General features: G+C 38.8%; 1 protein-coding gene across 3 annotated transcripts in view; it reads right to left on the bottom strand.

The window, feature by feature from the left end:
* Positions 1-4,545: 4,545 nt before the first annotated feature.
* Positions 4,546-17,434, bottom strand: part of xrn2 (5'-3' exoribonuclease 2) — a 97,821-nt gene continuing 84,932 nt past the window's right edge. For 2 of the 3 annotated variants that reach the window (XM_069932378.1, XM_069932379.1), the window contains exons 28-30: positions 13,147-13,225; positions 8,787-8,925; positions 4,546-5,550 (exon numbers count right to left, since the gene is read on the bottom strand). In XM_069932378.1, the coding sequence (XP_069788479.1) occupies positions 5,491-5,550; positions 8,787-8,925; positions 13,147-13,225 (278 nt within the window). In that variant the 3' untranslated portion in view covers positions 4,546-5,490. The remainder of the gene's footprint in view (positions 5,551-8,786; positions 8,926-13,146; positions 13,226-17,434) is intronic. The other variant, XM_069932380.1, reaches the window with a different exon arrangement.

The following is a 17,434-nucleotide window of genomic DNA, read 5'->3' as shown; positions in this document are numbered from 1 at the left end:
CAATGATGAGATAAGTACAAGCCACTCATCTACAATTATCAAAAATCAAACTAAAATAGCAGGCACAACACAACCAATATGCAACATCAAGGATGCGATGGCTCTGGGGATAGTGCAGAAGGGGTTCTTCATGAGGTTGCCCGGATTGCAAGACTTTAGTTATGGGAAGGGAATAGATAGGTTGGGCTTGTTGTTTCCTGGAGCAAAGGAGGTCGTGGGGTGACTGGATAAAGGTTTACTAAATCAAGAGGCACAGATAGGATAAATAGGCAAAATCTTTCCCCCCCCCACCCATTGTGTGCGTTTCAATAATGATGGCATAGGTTTAAGAGAAGTAGCTTTGAAATGTATCTGAGAATTAAAAAAATTACAAGTAGAGTCATTGATCGCCTGTTCAACTGCCTAACTCAATGCTTTTAAACATATTGACGATGGTAAGGTTCAGAAAGATATGTTTCTAAGATAGCGTCTTACAACAGCGACTCTTTGCATGCAGCTCTGGTAGGAATAAATATTGGCATTCATAACAACTAAAATATGTCAAAACCAGAACCACAGAAACAAATTGATATATCAACAAGTATGTCCTAAGATCACTGGCAGACCTCAGAATCAGCAATCTCTGTTGGGCCACAAGACCTCGAAGTAGCTGGTGCTCAGGCAAGCACATCACCACGGGAGTTTTAAACAGCCAGCGATCTGGCCTTTTAAACTTTGTGGGAGTCGCAAGCAGCAGACACTCAGTACATTTGAACATTATGGGGAATTTAAAGGGACAGTGCACAGACCATGTAAACACTGCGGGAATTACCAGCAGCCGTCCCACGGGCCAGGTAAAGAAGACCTGACCATGTCAACACAGAGGGGAGCTACAGGTCAAATTGAGACGTTGGGCCCTGAGGCTTCTGTTCCCTACCATCCTCCTGCCCAACGTACAACCCTTGGAGAACGATGAACTCCAAGCCAGACTTCAACATCAGAGTCATCAGGGAATGCTGCATGATGCACTTTATGGAAACATAGTTAAAAGTGGATATCCTCCATCGTGCTGACCAAACACTGGTGATTGGAAAAACCAGAAGAGGCAATGTTGGTGTCATCGTCGTGTTGCACAGGCGTGACAGTCATGTCCCCCAACCTGGAACATCTGGCGATCACATGTCGCCCATTCTACCTGCTGAGGGAGTTCATCGCCATCATCCTGGCTGCAGAGTACATTCCGGTCCAGGCTAATGTCAAGCTGGCACTGAGGGACTGAGCACTGTGATTAACAGCCATGAGACAACACATCCTAATGCCTTCCCAATCATTATGGGGGACAATAATGATTGAAGAGGTCTCTGACAAACTGCCACCAAAAGGTCACACATGAGATTTGGGGGAAAACACACTTGACCACTGCTACACCATCATGAAGAACAAATGCCAACTCATTCCACTACCACCCTTTGCTAAGTTTGATCATCTGGCTCTACTCCTACTTCTGGCGTACAAGCAGAGACTGAGGGCCATAGCACCAGTGGTGAAGATGGCAAAAGTATGGTAGAGGGATCGGAGGAATGTCTTCAGGACTGCTTTGAATCAGTGTACTGGAATATATTCAAGAACTCATCCATGGACTTTAATGTATAAGCAATAGGCGTCACTGACTTAGGACCCGCATGGATGAGTGTGTGCCCATACACACATACCAGGTATTCCCCAACCAGAAGCCCTGGATGAATCAGAGAATTTGCAACCTGCTGAGGGAAGGAAGAAGGGCGTTTTAAGGCAGTGATTGGGATCGTTACAAGTAGTCCAGGTACGACCTGTGGAAGGCCATCACTGAATTAACTAGCCAGAGTGTTCACAGACATTTTCAACCTCTCATTGCTGCAGAGGTTCCCACCTGCTTCAACATGGCATCAATCACCCAAGAAGAGTAATGTGAGCTGACTCAAGACTACCGCCCAGTAGCACTAACTTCTGAGAAGAAATGCTTTAAGAGGCTGTTCATGGCCAAAATTAACACGTACCTAAGCAAAGATCTGTACCCACTGCAATTCACCAATTGTCACTGATGCAATATCACTGGCTCTCCACTCAGTTCTGGGTCACCTCAAACATTAAGTTCATACATACGGCTGCTCTTCATCGACTACAGCTTGGCCAAACCATTATTCCTTCAGTGCTGGTCAAGAAGCTACCAAATGCTAGGCCTCTACACCCTACTCTGCAATTGGATCCTTGACTTTTTCACTGGAAGGACCAGTCAGCACAAATAAGAAACAATGTCTCCTCCTCACTAATTATCAAGAGACATACCCCAAGAATGCGTGCTTAGCCCACTGCTCTATTTATTAGTCACCCAGGACTCTGTGGGCAGGCACAATCCCAATGCGACCTACAAATTTGCCGATGACACCAGTTGTCAGCCAAATTACAAAAGGCAATGTGGAAGCGTACAAGACGGAAATAGACCAGCTCATTGAATGGTTATAACAACTTTCTTGCACTCTATGTTAAGAGATGATTGCAGACTTAAGAATAAAGGGGAATATGACCCAGTCCTCTGTGAGGCATCAGTAGAGAGTCAAGAATTTCAAATTCCTGGGTGTCAACATCTCCCAGGATTTGAGCTGGAACCTCCAAGTTGACGCAATCACTGTGGCTCTACTTCGTGAAGTTTCTGAGGAGATTCGGTAGGCCACCGAAAACTTCTACAGGAGGAGAGGATTCTGGCTGGTTGCATCACTGTCTGGTATGGAAGTGCCAACTTTCAGGACAAGAATAAACTCTAGTTTTTTTTTTTAAAAAGCTCTGCCTGCAACATCACAGGCACCAGACTTCACTCGAACAAGAACATCTACATGAGGCAGTGTCTTAAAAAGCAACCTCTATCTTCAAAGACGCTCACCACCCAGGCCACACCCTCTTCTCTCAGCTACTATCAAAAGGTACAGGTGCCTAAAGATGAGCAGTCAATGGCAAGAGGACAGCGTCTTCCTTGCTGCCATCAGATTCTTGAATAAGCATTGACCTCAGATACTACCTTACTTTTCGTATACTACTTAAAAAAAAATTATAGTAATATTGTAAGATGTAATTCTATGAATCCTTTCATTACGATGCTGCCCCAAAACACTGAATTTCATGATTTGTTCATGACAATTAATTCTGATAACTTATGCCAGGAAATTGGAATCATGTGGACAAAAAGGACCTGGTACCCCATGATTCCATGACAGCCACGTTGGCTAGTTAATGACATGGCAAAGAACATTCCTATTTTTCAACTATGCAAGGATGATTCAATTAGGCCAAATAATAATGTACTTTCATCAATCCACATCCCATGCAGGCAATGCTTCCAAAAGCCAAGATCATAACATTAAAAAAGGATAAAATCCTAATCAAAAGGGTCAAGCCCAAGTTATTTTTAAACCACAAATAATTCAATTCCGATTTGGCTTGCCTATAGAAAGCAGAGTAGCAGTGGATGGAAAGTATTCAGCCTGGAGGTCAGTGAGTAGTGGAGTTCCGGAAGGATTTGTTCTGGGACCCCTGCTCTTTGTGAATTTTACAAATGGCCTGGATGAAGAATTAGTAGATGGCTCAATAAGTCTGAATAGGATACAAAAAGATTGGAGGTGTTGTGGATAGTGTTGAAGGTTGTCATAGGTTTCAACAGGATTAAGGCCAAATGCAGAGTTGGGCAGAAAAGTGGCACATGGATTTCAATCCAGAGAAATGTGAGGTAATGCATTATGTAAGGTCAAACTTGAAGTAAGAGTATATAGTTAATGGTATTAGAGTAACAGTGGGGAAAATCAGAGGAACCTTGGGATTCAAATCCATAGATCTCTCAAGATTAAGAAGGCCTATGGTATGCTGAGCTTTGTAGTAAGGGAATTAAGTTCAGGTGATGAGAAGTAATGTTGCAGCTCTTTAAATCTCTGGTGAGACTGCTCTTGGAATATTGTGCTCAGTCTGGTCACTTCATTTCAGGAAGGATGTGGAAAGTATGGAGAGGGTGCAGAGGAGATTTACCAGGTTGTTGCCTGGATTGGAAAATAGGTCTTGAGGCAAAGTTAACAAAAGTAGGAATGGGAGAGGGAGACATCGATACAGACAGACTTGTAGGTACCTGGAATGCATTACCAGAGATGGTGGCGGCTGGAACAATAGAGACTCATACAAGCACATGGATGACAGAAAAATAAAGGGTTATGAGTTAGGAAGGGTTTAGTTTTTTTTTGGTCTGTATTCATGGGTTGGCTTAACTTCTTGGACCGAAGGTACCTGCACTGTGCTGTAAAGTTCTCGTTTTGTTTGTAGCAACCTTCCCATTCATGTTGGCTTACTCCACATTAATTAAGCCATCTGGAGCCCAAATACAATTTAAAACATAAAAGTGATGGAGCAACTGAGCAGGTCAAGTAACATCCATGGGAAGCAAAGATATATCTTGAAGGGCTCAGGCCTGAAATATTGGTTATATATCTTTGCTTTCTTTGGAAGCTGCATGACCTGCTGATTTTCTGACTTTTGAGTATTAAATTACAATCACAGTGTCTGCAGACTTTATTGTTTAACCCCAAATACAATTTGCTGGTAGTTACTGGCGTAGATTTAACATCATTGGTGGGGAATATTCAGCCCGAACATATTCCAATACATTTTTCTTTCAAGTACAATAACCAATCCACTAAAGGTTTCACATTTCCTCACCATTGCAAGACTTCTTTCTTTCACCATCACTGGTGGAGAAACTTAAAACCCCATCAGTTTAGAATTTCTACATGCTAAGGCAAAATATTTACCATTCATCTATTGCCAACCACCATTAGAAAAGACAGATAAAAGCTAAGGAAAACAAAAAGCGCAATAAGTAATACAGCATACCAAAAATAATTTGATGGCATTTCCAAGCTAGAAACTGATGTATTATAATTGGTAGATATACAAAATAATTCAGTCTTCAAATGTTTTTCAACTATGATGGTCGTAAATATCTTTCAACAACCTTGTAATGTGTAAAGACTTTCAAGAATCAATACTAATGTTTTAATTTTTTTTTTAAACAAAGCTTACTCATTGCATACGAATTGGTTGCATGAAAATTGAAGGGAAATAAAAGAAACAGAGGAAAGAAAACCAAATATGGTAAAACATTTTACTAAAGATCACTATTGATTTACACAAATAAATCTCAATATGGTTTTTCAATTTTGATAGATACTTAACAGCAAGACTTGCCTTTATCTGTTCTGCAATCTATTCACCACACTCTGTCCGAGTGTTGAAAAAAAAAATCAAACCGCAGAACCCACATTACAGCAAGTGAAAAGTGAAGCACAAAATTACATAGAAAACAAATGTCATAGTTCCACATTAAAAATTAAGTCAATTCTTTACAGGTACAGTGATTAAAATTCAGCTTGGATGTATGCCACTCAGTTAACTGGACCCTGTAAGGTATAGCTTAGGTCTCAGAGCCAGGCAGAGCTTTTAATTCCAGCTGAATCTTCCAGAATCTGGAGGCAGTGGGTAATGTCTCCCAGGAAATCCCTGAAAAATAAAAAGTTTCCAATATTTTACACAACCAAATACCAATAATTAGATTCAATGCAAAGACACACGTCATTGATTGGTCCATCATTGACCAAAAGCTTTCATGATTTGCGATTCCACAATTTGAATATCTTTAGGTGATAAGTTTTAAATTCAAGCAGATTCAGAACTCCTAAAGACAGCCTGCAATTTTGCCACAAAGAGACAGTGACTGGAGATGATTACAATTCTAATTAACAGGCTTATTAACATGTTCCTGAATGTGGCAAAAACAGAGGGGCAAGAAGATAGACCTCACAACTTCCTTAAAATGCAGAAAGGCAGCTATCAAGGGGGAAAGAGAAGGTCCCAAAAGATAGCCATGTCTTGCCCAGCAGAGACTTCTCAGAAATATTTAAGAAAATGCAAGAAATTTTACAACAGGACATTTAAAGTGTTGAGCATTTTAATTAAAAATGTCCTTCTCCAAATTGACATGCTTTCTGCAAAGTGAATGGGATCTGGTCTTGCGTTTACCTTGTCCTGTGTATCTGCTGACAGATTACACAGTATGTGCAAAAAAAACCCCAAAAAAACAGAATGTGAACAAGCTATTGCAAATTAAAAGTCCATCATTCTGGTCCACATTTGTATGATTAGATACTGGGTAGAATGTTGTGTCATGTAGATTAACAACACCCAACAGAGATCATAGAATAGAGATGCAGAATTTATAATAATTGCATGAGGCTTGCATTAATATTGTGCCTTTCACCTTGGGTATCCTGTGGCACTTCAGTCAATAAGTGCTGATGAGATGTAACCCTTTTCTATAATACAGAAACGGCCATACTGTAGTTAATTAACTCACAGCATGTACTGACACATTACAGTGAAATGGGGATCGGTGGCACGATGGGTTTTGGTGTAGTAATGAATGTGAAACTATTAATGTCAGAACGCAACAAAATTGATAAAAATATTGGAAATTTTGCCTTTATTTTAATGCAAAAGAAATCAAAGCTGTGAAAGTTATTCAATGTGCCTTGACCAACTGTACATTTGCAGCCTTCTCTAACATAATAAAGGGAAAAAAACTGAATGATAAATTGATCCATTTTCAGGTACATGGAAGGTAGGAGTATTCAGAGAAGAAACTGATAGATTTTTGGTTAATGAGAGAGAGTAATGGGATATGGAGTTATAGTGGAGGAAAGTGGTAGCGAGGTAACAGGTCAGCCAGAATCTTAATGACAGATAAAGCAAACATGAGACTGGAAGGTCTCTTGCCCACATGATCTTAGATAACACCACAATATCAGAAAGGTATTGTTCTTCATTAAATAATGTTCAAGCTTTACTTATATATTAACCAATAATTAGTGAAAGAAATTATTCAGATCTTCAAAGTAGTGTCTATTGCATTCCCCAGAATATTTCAAAATAAAGAATTTTAATATTTAAATCATGTGTTCTAATTTTTATTAGCATTATGCTAATAAAAAGTGATGTCCTCTTAAAATTCTTCAGTGAAATTGGCTGTTTTATCACCTTGATGACATCACAGCAGGTGAACATCAAGAAATCCCTTCAAAATGATGCCAGAGAGAAGAAGTCTTAGTGCAAGGCCAAACATTTGTTACAACTCACAAGATCCTTGCAGGGAGCCTTCAAGATCAGTGGGAACTCCTAATCACGTCACCAAATGCAAATTTTGGGATAAATTTATTTGAGATATTTATATTGACAAATTTATATTGGCCGCCAGTATGGCAAGGATAACTTATCATTTACAATGGCATCAGATCCTTTACACTGAACTGAGTTCCAGTTTAATATTCCAACAGAGTTACACACCTCATCTGGATGAGACTTAAATTCAGAAGACTAAAATTCAAATGCTACAAGTTGAGCACTGACTGCATAATGATAAATTCCATCTCCAAATTTCTGTGTTTTCACAAATAACATAGTAACCCTATACTAATACATGTGGTTGCTGTGAAAGCAGCTACCTCATACAAATTCCTGCATTATTTAGGAAAGAAGCAAAGTGAAAAAGTGCCACAGAGTCCATTATGAAAATTTTTAGTCATCCACATCAAGTCTTACAAAACTTAACAACCTGCAAAACATTTGTCGGTCAACCAGGGATCATAGGTGGAAATAATAGTTTGGATGGATCTCAATCTTCCACAAAGTTTTATTTATTTAAAAATCCCATGCTTTCCCTTTGTATGGAAGAACTTAGCAATGAGTTTGGCTTAATTATTCCTTTGTACACTTTTAACGGAAAAATTAAGCAAGAGCTACTTAGCACAAGTTTATCACTTTTCTGTTCATTGCTGTTCTTTCATTTCCCCACACACTAGAAATTAATAACCAAAATAATTTTATTAACTCCACCTGATGAACAAGTACAATATGTGTGTGGAATTCCATTAAAAAAAAAATCAGTAGAAATATGCAATGTTGCTTAAAGAAAAAAAAATGTATTCACTGATAGTGAATGGTAAATTTTGAAGCTCTCTAGCATATTCTATTTTGTGCTAATTCAACGCATTATACAGCTATCAACTCCATTTGCCGAGATCAGAACAGTTGATCAGAACCATTAATTTAATGGATATTCTACCACAATATCAGATTAATATTTTCGGTCTATCCTGTTGTTCAGACAATTCTATGCACAAGAGAATGCAATGTTACTTCAGATAAAAGTTGCAGATAGTGGAGATGGACCGATCGGAAGTACTTCTCCAATTCATCAATGCAGATTTGAAAATATTCTGAAACTATGATTAGCAAGGTCCTAGGAATCAAATAGGAACTAGTCAGATAAGAGGGGAAAATTTAACTCACTCTGTCAATCCCATCTCTTCTAGAGATTTCTAGTTCAGCAAGTAACAAAAGCTAATGAAAGCAATGAGTACAGCTACTTCAAGTTTCCACATCATTTTTTCTTTTTAAATGCAAGAATGCCAAAATGACAACCTTCATAAATAGTTTAAAAATGGATTGCAAAGGAAAGTGAAATAAATGGATCTTTAGTCGCTACATGGATAATAGAGATAGTTTAAAAAAAAATCATGAAAATTCAGAAGTCAAGCCCTGGAAACCTTTGAATGCAGCAACTTCAACATGGTTATTCAAAAGAATTAAATATTCTTTTGAAATAATACTGCAGCTTCAAATATACAATACAGTTAATCAAATGAAAGCAATTTTCTGAGCTTTATTATCTACTTTGTTACCTGGCGCCCTCTACGATCATCTTGCCTTTGAAAAAAGCTTGGCATTCCTGTTCCAAGCCTGTTGTGATTCTGCTGGAACAAACCACTCTGAGACTGCATGATACGATTCCATGCCAACTGCTGCTCAACCCCTTGGTTCCTGTGAGGTAGATGAAAAGTTAATTTGTTGTTATCAATCAGAGTACATTTAAACATTATGTTCACCCAAACAGCATGTTTAAAACAATGCATTTTATGGATGACACAGGAACCAACTGAAGAATTAGGAAAGCGATAAATAGGCTAAACACTGTATTAGCTGCACATAAATATACAGTACACTGGTAACACCTACTAAGTCACGGCCTCCTTTAGGGACATAAAAGACAACCTTTTGGGAAAGTAGCTAATCACCATCATTTCAATGGCGAAAACTGCTACAACATTTTAGTCGCTCAAAGATCTGCAAGCCATTCTTACTAAATTTGCCAAACCTGTGTTCTGTCTAGGAATTGTGATTTTTTCATAATAAGAGAGAAAGCAACCATAACACAGGGAAAATTAAAGTACACACAAGCTTCAAACTAACAGCTTCTTCCATTCTTGTTCAAGCTGGTGAACTGTTCAAGGCTACCATGCCATGATACGAGCTCCTCTCTTATCTAATTTGTTGCAGTAATAGATTTTAAAACAATTTAAATACACTTTGTGAAATACTATCAAGCAAACTCTTCAGTAACAATTCAGCAGATTGCACATCGATTCTGCAAGGCCCCTCAGAGTTTGTTATTCAAAAACTTTAATTCTCCAGTTGCTGAATTCAGACCATACTTCAAACCATACTTTTAAAGCTCACCTTAAATAAGGATGCTTTCTGACACTCAAAATCAATCATGACTCAACTGGATTTCATGAATATTTATATACTTGTATTTACACACTAGTTTTCTAAATATGCATGCATTTCCATTTGAAAGCTTAAAAATTTTTTAAACTAACCATACAGTCAAACTACTGCAGAATAAAATTGGTGGACAATAACTCTAATTTTATGATTTATCCTTCATAATAGTCTTCCATTCTTAAAAAAGCTTAATCACAACCAAAACTTGGTTTGTCATTTCGCACAAAACCCTCAGATCAACATGAACAGATTCCAACCTTTTCTACTATTCCAAGAGGAGAAAAAAAACTGATTTGACCAAATCAAAAAACCCATGAAGATCCATAGTAAATAAATCCATCCATAGAAGAGGCCTTTATTTTCTAAATAGCTAGACACTTCCATGAAGCCTATTCTTTTGAGTTAATTGCAGGTTGTAAATGAATTCTTACTGCTGAGTATTTTGAATCTAGGGTAGGCCCATGGCTGCATTTTCCCATCCATTATGCTACTCAATATGTCACAAGGTCTGATCGGGAAGAAACCTTTTCAAGTCCCATTGATGCAGATTCAATTGACCATGGTGACCTAGCAACACAAGCACTAATGGGCACAGACTGGCTGACATTCGATGTACAGTTTATATAGAAACAAGAACCTGCATCAATTACAACATAGCCATCATGCTTGGCTTATGAAGAGGAAGAAATATTAAACTGTCACGTTCTGCTTAAAAGGAATAGAAAGGAACAAGGTAGGAATAGTACTAGGAGAATCTAACCAGCCAAATGGCATCAACCCGAACCTGAAATAGCTGCAAAATGAAATTAAGCAGTGAAATTAGTTTGTCAAACTTGAACTGAAAGTTCAAAATCCTTATACTGTTGTGTTTTTTTTTTAAAAATCAACAAGCAAATTCAGTTACTCTTATTTAGCACTGCATTAATGAATCAGCCACATAATAACTACGTAAAATTTAATGTCACTTAAGGAGCAGGCATTCTCCTTGACAAAGATTCCCTCTTTCAGAATAAGCATTCTCCAGATTTGAGCAAGGTGGTGTGTGCAAGGTACCCTCCCCCACCACTTACTGAGTTCATAGTAAGGAAATTTCCCTTTTCCATTGACGGACAATGATCAACAGACATTTGAGAGAACTGAAAACACAAATTAAAAGCTATTTTTGGGGAAAATGATAAAAGTACAATTTTATTAACAATTCTGTACCTGCACAAATACCATTCAAAAGTAACACACAAGAGGTGCAGCAATAATAGGTCAACCAATTCAAGTTTTGTGCAAATGCACACCCACAGTGTTATTTTGATGGTTGTTCCACACGCAGCAACAAAAGTCCTGAAAAAACAGGTAATAGTGTGTGGTTTGTAAATTTTTCAAAACATAAAGCTACATGTCCAATCTTAATGGCCTTGGTCTAGAATGGTTGAAATGAGATACATGGCTGAATCATTTTTGTTGATGTGCTCCAGAAACAACTAAATCCAAGGGTTGCTGAACCTTACCTCTGCAAAAAAAGTGACGTAATTTGAAAAACAGCAAGTTCTAATGCTAGAAAGAAGCACAAGCAACCTTCACCTGAAGATCACTATTTTGTGTCAAACTATAATACAGCAGAACTCCTTAACGTCAGTAACTTTAAAATTTATTTATGTATCCTCAACTATCAGAACATCTAGAGACTGAAGTCACTTTGGAAATATTTTTAGATAAACTGATAAAAGAAATTCAGCGACAGAAGTTTCACATTCACACAAAATCACGAGCAAAATCCTTTATTACAAAAACATGTCACATTCATTCAACTCCACAGTACTATTGAACTCTACAAATTCTGTAATCCGCCTTCAGGTTTCTTCTGCATTTAATTCAGTTCAATCTTAAGTAGTTAAAGAAACTTTTTTCGGCTGCCACTAATAACTACTGACCTAGAGTGACATTTGCTCCACAATAGGCTTGCCAGGCCTGAAAAGTTGTACCAAAGAAGCTGATTAGTACTTGAAGTGGTTTGTAGCAAGAATCAATGGTTTGTCTGTACTAATACAGTGGATCCAGCACAAAATGATAACATTGGAACACATTAGTTGAGCCTCATTAAGCTTCACGATCCTCAAAAGAAATTTGTTTGGCCTACACAAAAATCTAAAGCAGATTTAAGTTTCCAATTCTGAATTTTATAATTATGCAAACATAAAATAAAGTCATGGCCAACAGAACTAATTCTTAAAACTTTGAGTAGCATAATTAGTGTAGCAGAGTGTGTATACTTTCCTTATATCTTCGAGTTTCTCCCAGGTGCACCTGTTTCCTCCCACCTTCAAAAGACCTACGGGGGTTGTAGGTTAATTGGTGTATTTAGGGGCCGGAATGGCCTGTAAATGTGCTACATGTCCAAATTAAAACTTCGAGGAAAGAAACTATTTCATTAAAACTCTAGAAAATAATTGTTTATTATTTTAATAACATGGCCTAAAAGACAACTGTCCATAAATTGGTTACATTTAGCACTAATGCCAAATCATGTTCCTGAAAAATTCCAATTTGTTAAAAACTAATTACAGAAATTCCCAAAAAAGTGAGGGCATTTTGCATAAAAAAAGCACCAAAATGGAGCCTCTTAAATTCTCATAAAAGAGAAGGCTCTTCAGCTTACCAAATAATTGCTAACTCACACCCCCATCCCTACTTATTTTACAGAAACCTATTCTCTCACATGCTCATCAACTCCAACCCCAATCTCCCCAAATCACCTACCACCTTCCAAACTGCATTTTGGGTAATTCACAGTAAATCCACAAATCAGCACGTCTTGGGGACGGGTATGGACGCTATGAGAAAACCCATGCAGTAAATGGGAGAACATGCAAATTCCAAGGAGGGTGGCGTGATGGTTTTTAAATACATTCAATTTAGTACATTTCCTGACACTTTGCTGTGTAGCAATCAAAGAGTGGCACTCCCAAAAGCATACCATAGCACCCAGACACTAGTACACACATTATAGCGGTCATGAGAGGCAAGAATTGGCACAGGCAAGAGAATCAATCAAGAGAGTACATCTGTCAAAGGGATCCATGGAATAAGACTCAATAAGTCAAGAGACTTTATAAAAACTTTTTTTTTGTCTACCTTCTGCTTTTTGTCTACCTTCACGTGATGTCATGCATGCACTCTGACAATAAATCTGAATTTTGAGATTTGTTAAAAATATGTTGCAGGACAAAAGCAGAAAGTAAAAGGCAGATAAAAAGTAAAATGAAAACTTGCATTTATATAATGCTTCTCACATCATTTGCCATTGAATGCTGATAAAATATCTCAAGCAAGTCATGGAAGTGCTCAATAAGGTCCCATTAATAACAGGAATTAACCTGCTTGTTCTTCTTGATTAAGGAAAACAAGCTAGGAAAAGCAACAAATTACATTGGCGCTTCTGATAGGATAAATAAAACAGGCATAATTTCACATTACTGGTCTTACCGCTGAGGAATAAGCTGCTGAAATAGCGGCTGTGGACCTCTCCACGAATCTTGTGGTCTCAAACCTGGAAATAATAGAACTGTATATTAATTAAGTAACAACTATTCTCAGAACTATTTCATTATTTGTTCAATTCAAATGAACCATAAGCAATAATAGAAGTTCTTTAAAAAAATAAAGATACATTTTCTTATTTCAAGCAAACCACTTTTTTTTAAATATATAGAACATCAGATATCCAAGGGTCATGAAAACGTTTTCTCTCTTTCAGTTCAAAACACTCATTCACAGTGTGTGCACATTGCCATTGCGGCTTACCATTTGTTGCTAACTTAGTCCACTGATGGATTGTCATTAACTGAATATTGTATGGAATTTCCCCAAATCTGAAAGGAAACTCGAGAGTCCCTGCATATCTAATTTACAAGAAATTGGAATCCCCACTACCTGCATTCACAGTCAACAGATCCAATCACCCTGCTGTGCATTTCTAGCACTTTTTCTTTTTAATTTCAAAAAGCCAGTATCCTATGTAGTTTAGGTGTACAGCACAGTAACAGGCCCTTTGCAGCCATGAGCCCATGCCGCACAAATACACCCAACTGACCTACAACCTGGTATTTATTTTTGGAACCTAGATTTTATTTTACACATGGTTTTGGAGGCAAAAAGTATGCTCAACTCTCTAGAGTTAAGGAGGTGGAGGTTTAATTGGGCAACAACCATTTAAAAGAAATTATCCACTTTCCCTGAATGATCTGGAATCTTGAATCATTAGGTTTCAGGGAAGAGAAGCTAGTCTTCCCTCCATCAATTATTTAATTACATTTTTCACATATTGCAATGAATAGCAGACATGAATGCTGGTGGCGGCAGGAGATACAAAGACAAATTGGCCCTGTAACCAATAAAAGGAGAAAGCTCAAGTGGAGCAGCTGTTGCAGGAATGGTAGATTAGTGGGTCTCTGAAGCTTCAGTGAGCAGAGTATGTGGCAGGGCCTTAAAAACTTTGTAGGCCGAGTAGCAGTCAGGGAAGTGGAATGCTCTTCCTGCCCGATGCGTCAAGTCAAGGATTGCTGCTGACAACATCTATGGAAAGTGTACTAAGCTACAGCTCATGGCAGACAGGGTCAAGGAACTGGAGCTGGAGTTGGATGCACCTGGGATTATCTGAGATGTTCAGAGCATCATAGATGATCATGCCCAAGGGGCAGCCAGCAGATAGATAAGTGACCACTAGGAGAGGCAAGGGATGTAAGCAGAGCATAGACGGTTCTCCTGTTGCCTTTCCCTTCACAAATAGGAATACTGCTTTGGATGCTTTTGGGGAAATGACCTTTTAGGGGGTCAGCAGAAGCAGACAGGTCAGTGGCACTGCATCTCTTTCTGAGGTTCAGTGGCAAGGGTGCAGGCAGGGCGATAGTGATAGGAGACTAAGTAAGGGCGATAAAACAGGAGAATCTGCAGCTGCAATACGGAATGAGATGCTGTGGACACAGAGATGCCGAGATCATGTGTTGCCTTCTGGATGAGTGTCAAGGATGTCACCTAGCAGTTGAAGAACATTCCTGTGGTGGGGTGAGGGGGTGCAAAGCTAGAGATCTTAGTATAAACAGAGGTAAAGGGATAAGGCCCTCAAAATGAATACAGACAGTTCAGCAAGAGGTCAAGAAGTAGTATATCAAGGGTAGTGACCTCTGGATTACTTCCAGTGCCACATGTTAGTGAGCCCAGAAATATGAAATACCAGGTGATTTATTGGCTGAGGAGCTAGTGAAGAGGCAGGGATTTAGATTTTTAGATCATTAGGATCTCTTCTGGTGAGAGGCGACCTGTTCAAGTGGAACAGATTGCACTTGAACTAGAGAGAGACCAACATCCTGGCAGGCAGGTTTGCTCATGCTACATGGGTGGGTTTCAATTAGATTGGCAGGAGGAATGGGATTCTCTGCAGGAGAGAGGCAGTATATTAAAAAAAGAGTAGGGAACAAGGAAGAACTGTTGGTTTAAATTGCACCTGTTTTAATGCAAGAGGCTGGTCAAGCAAGGAAGATGAACTTAAGAGCATGGATTAACATGGGATGTGATAGCCTTCGTGGAAACATGGTTACGAGAGGGCAGGAGTGACAGCCCAACACTCAGGAGGATCAGAGGTTGGGATGAAACAATAAAAAAAAGGATGTTGAGTTATTGCTAAAGGAGGAACTTACAACCATGATCAGAGATAACATTACAGATGAGCCAACTGGTGAGGCTATATGAATGGAGTTGAGGAGCAAGAAAGGCATAAGCATCTTGCTGGGAGTATACTTCGGACCCCACCCCCACCAATCGTCAACAGAATTAGAAGAGCAAATATGCCAGGAGATTGCTGCCAACTTTAGGTCAAATAATGTTGTCAGAGCAGAGAATTTTAACTTTCCAAATATTAACTAGGGAAGTAATTGTGTCAAATGTGTTCACGAAAGTTTCCTTTGGCAATAGTAGAGTCCAACAAGGGAGAGGGCAACACTTGATCTAGTCTTGGGAAATTGTGAAGAGCAAGTGGATGAACTACTTGTGGATAGAACCACAGAACACGACTCCACAGAAAGAGACCCTTCAGCCCTTCTAGTCTGTGGCAAATTATTATTCTGCTCAGTCCACTGACCTGCACCCAGACCATATTCTTCCATACTCCTCCCATCCATGTACATGTCCAAATTTTCTTAAGTGTCAAAATTGAGCCTGCACTTACAAATTCAACGGGTATCTCATTCCACTCTCCCACCATGCTCCACATGAAGAAGTTCCCCCTAATATTCCCTTTGAGCTTTTCCTTTCACCTTTAATCCATATCCTTGAGTTTTTAATCTCATCTAACCTCAGTAGGGGAGCCTTTGGGCACCAGTGACCATTGTTCTATTATGTTTAAGACATCATTGGAGAGATAAGGCAGGACCACAAGTTGAAATTTGGAATTGGGGCAAGGCTGACTTTGAAGCTACAAGAACCAGCTCAAGTGAATTAGAGGAGGTTGTTCAAGGAAGTGGAATGTTTTGGAACAATGATGTTTTGTTTTTAAAGTGTGTTGATAAGAGTCCAGGACATGCACTTTCCTATTGGAGTGAAGGGTTAGCCATACAAGAATAAGGAAGCTTGGGATATTTGGCTGTGAGTGAAGCCGCAGGAGATGGGCAAGGTTCTCTGAGTATTTCTCTCTTCTCATTGTGAGGAAACATTCAATATTATGATCAAGTGCTGAAACCCCAATGTGCATAGAAGTAGACAAATCACTTGGATGTATTCAAATATATCAGAGGACAATGTGGGATGCTATAGAGGAAATTGTAGGTGCCCTGGCTGAGATTTCTGAGTCATTCAGTACAGGTGAGTGCCAGAAAACTGGAATGTAACAGATATTATGCTTTTGTTCAAGAAAGGGTGCAAGGAAAAGCCTGGGAACTATAAGCCAGTGACCCTGGCATCTATTGTTACCAAGTTACTCAATAGTATTCTGAGGGAGAAGATATCCATGCACTTGGATGACAAGGGGTGGTTAAAGATAGTCAGCACAATCTCAGTCAAGTTTTTAAAGTTCAACAAGATAGGACACTGGATGAGGCAGCTAGTTATTAGCAATGCAAAACTAAAACTACTGTAGAAGTTGGTTAGAACTCTTAGCGGGGTGGGGGGGGGGTTAGAGAAGTAAAATAGTAGTTTAATGATTCCCCCCCCCACTTTTTATTGTAACAGATTACAATACCATGTGTATTATTCTATAATATTTTTTAATATTCTATTTTATTCTCATGTAACATTTATGCAATGAAACTATTTCAAATTTTGAAAGAGAAAAACTCAAAGCCACACACAAGTGGATATTCCTAAGTTGTGCCGAGCCACCATCTAAAATACTCCCTGCTGCTCAACTTGCTGCACCACAATGACAGGAAAATACTTGATGCTAGTCCCAAGTTTCCAAAATGGCAAGTGTTCCGCCTCCATCTCAATCATCTCACCTTGATGTGCACAAATTCACACAAGGCTCGAATTTGCTTTCAATTATTTGTACTACCTTGTTTTTCAACGTATTAAGCGCATCATTCAATTTTGCCTGACCTTGTTCACAAAAAGGAACACCGCCAGATTTAACACAACATGCATAATATTCAATGTTAATTGTTGAAAATTAGCCCAGTGGTTCAGCATTAAATAGTCTTGACAGTTACAAACAGCAATTACAAGATCGTGGACCATTAATGCAAGTAATTTCAAACCTCAGCTTCCTTTCTGTGCCTTGCAACAA

This window comes from Narcine bancroftii, chromosome 4, assembly GCF_036971445.1.
Source record: "Narcine bancroftii isolate sNarBan1 chromosome 4, sNarBan1.hap1, whole genome shotgun sequence".
NCBI classification, from domain to species: Eukaryota; Metazoa; Chordata; class Chondrichthyes; order Torpediniformes; family Narcinidae; genus Narcine; species Narcine bancroftii.
The sequence above is the reverse complement of the archived record's forward strand: the minus strand, read 5'-3'. Positions and strand labels throughout refer to the sequence as shown.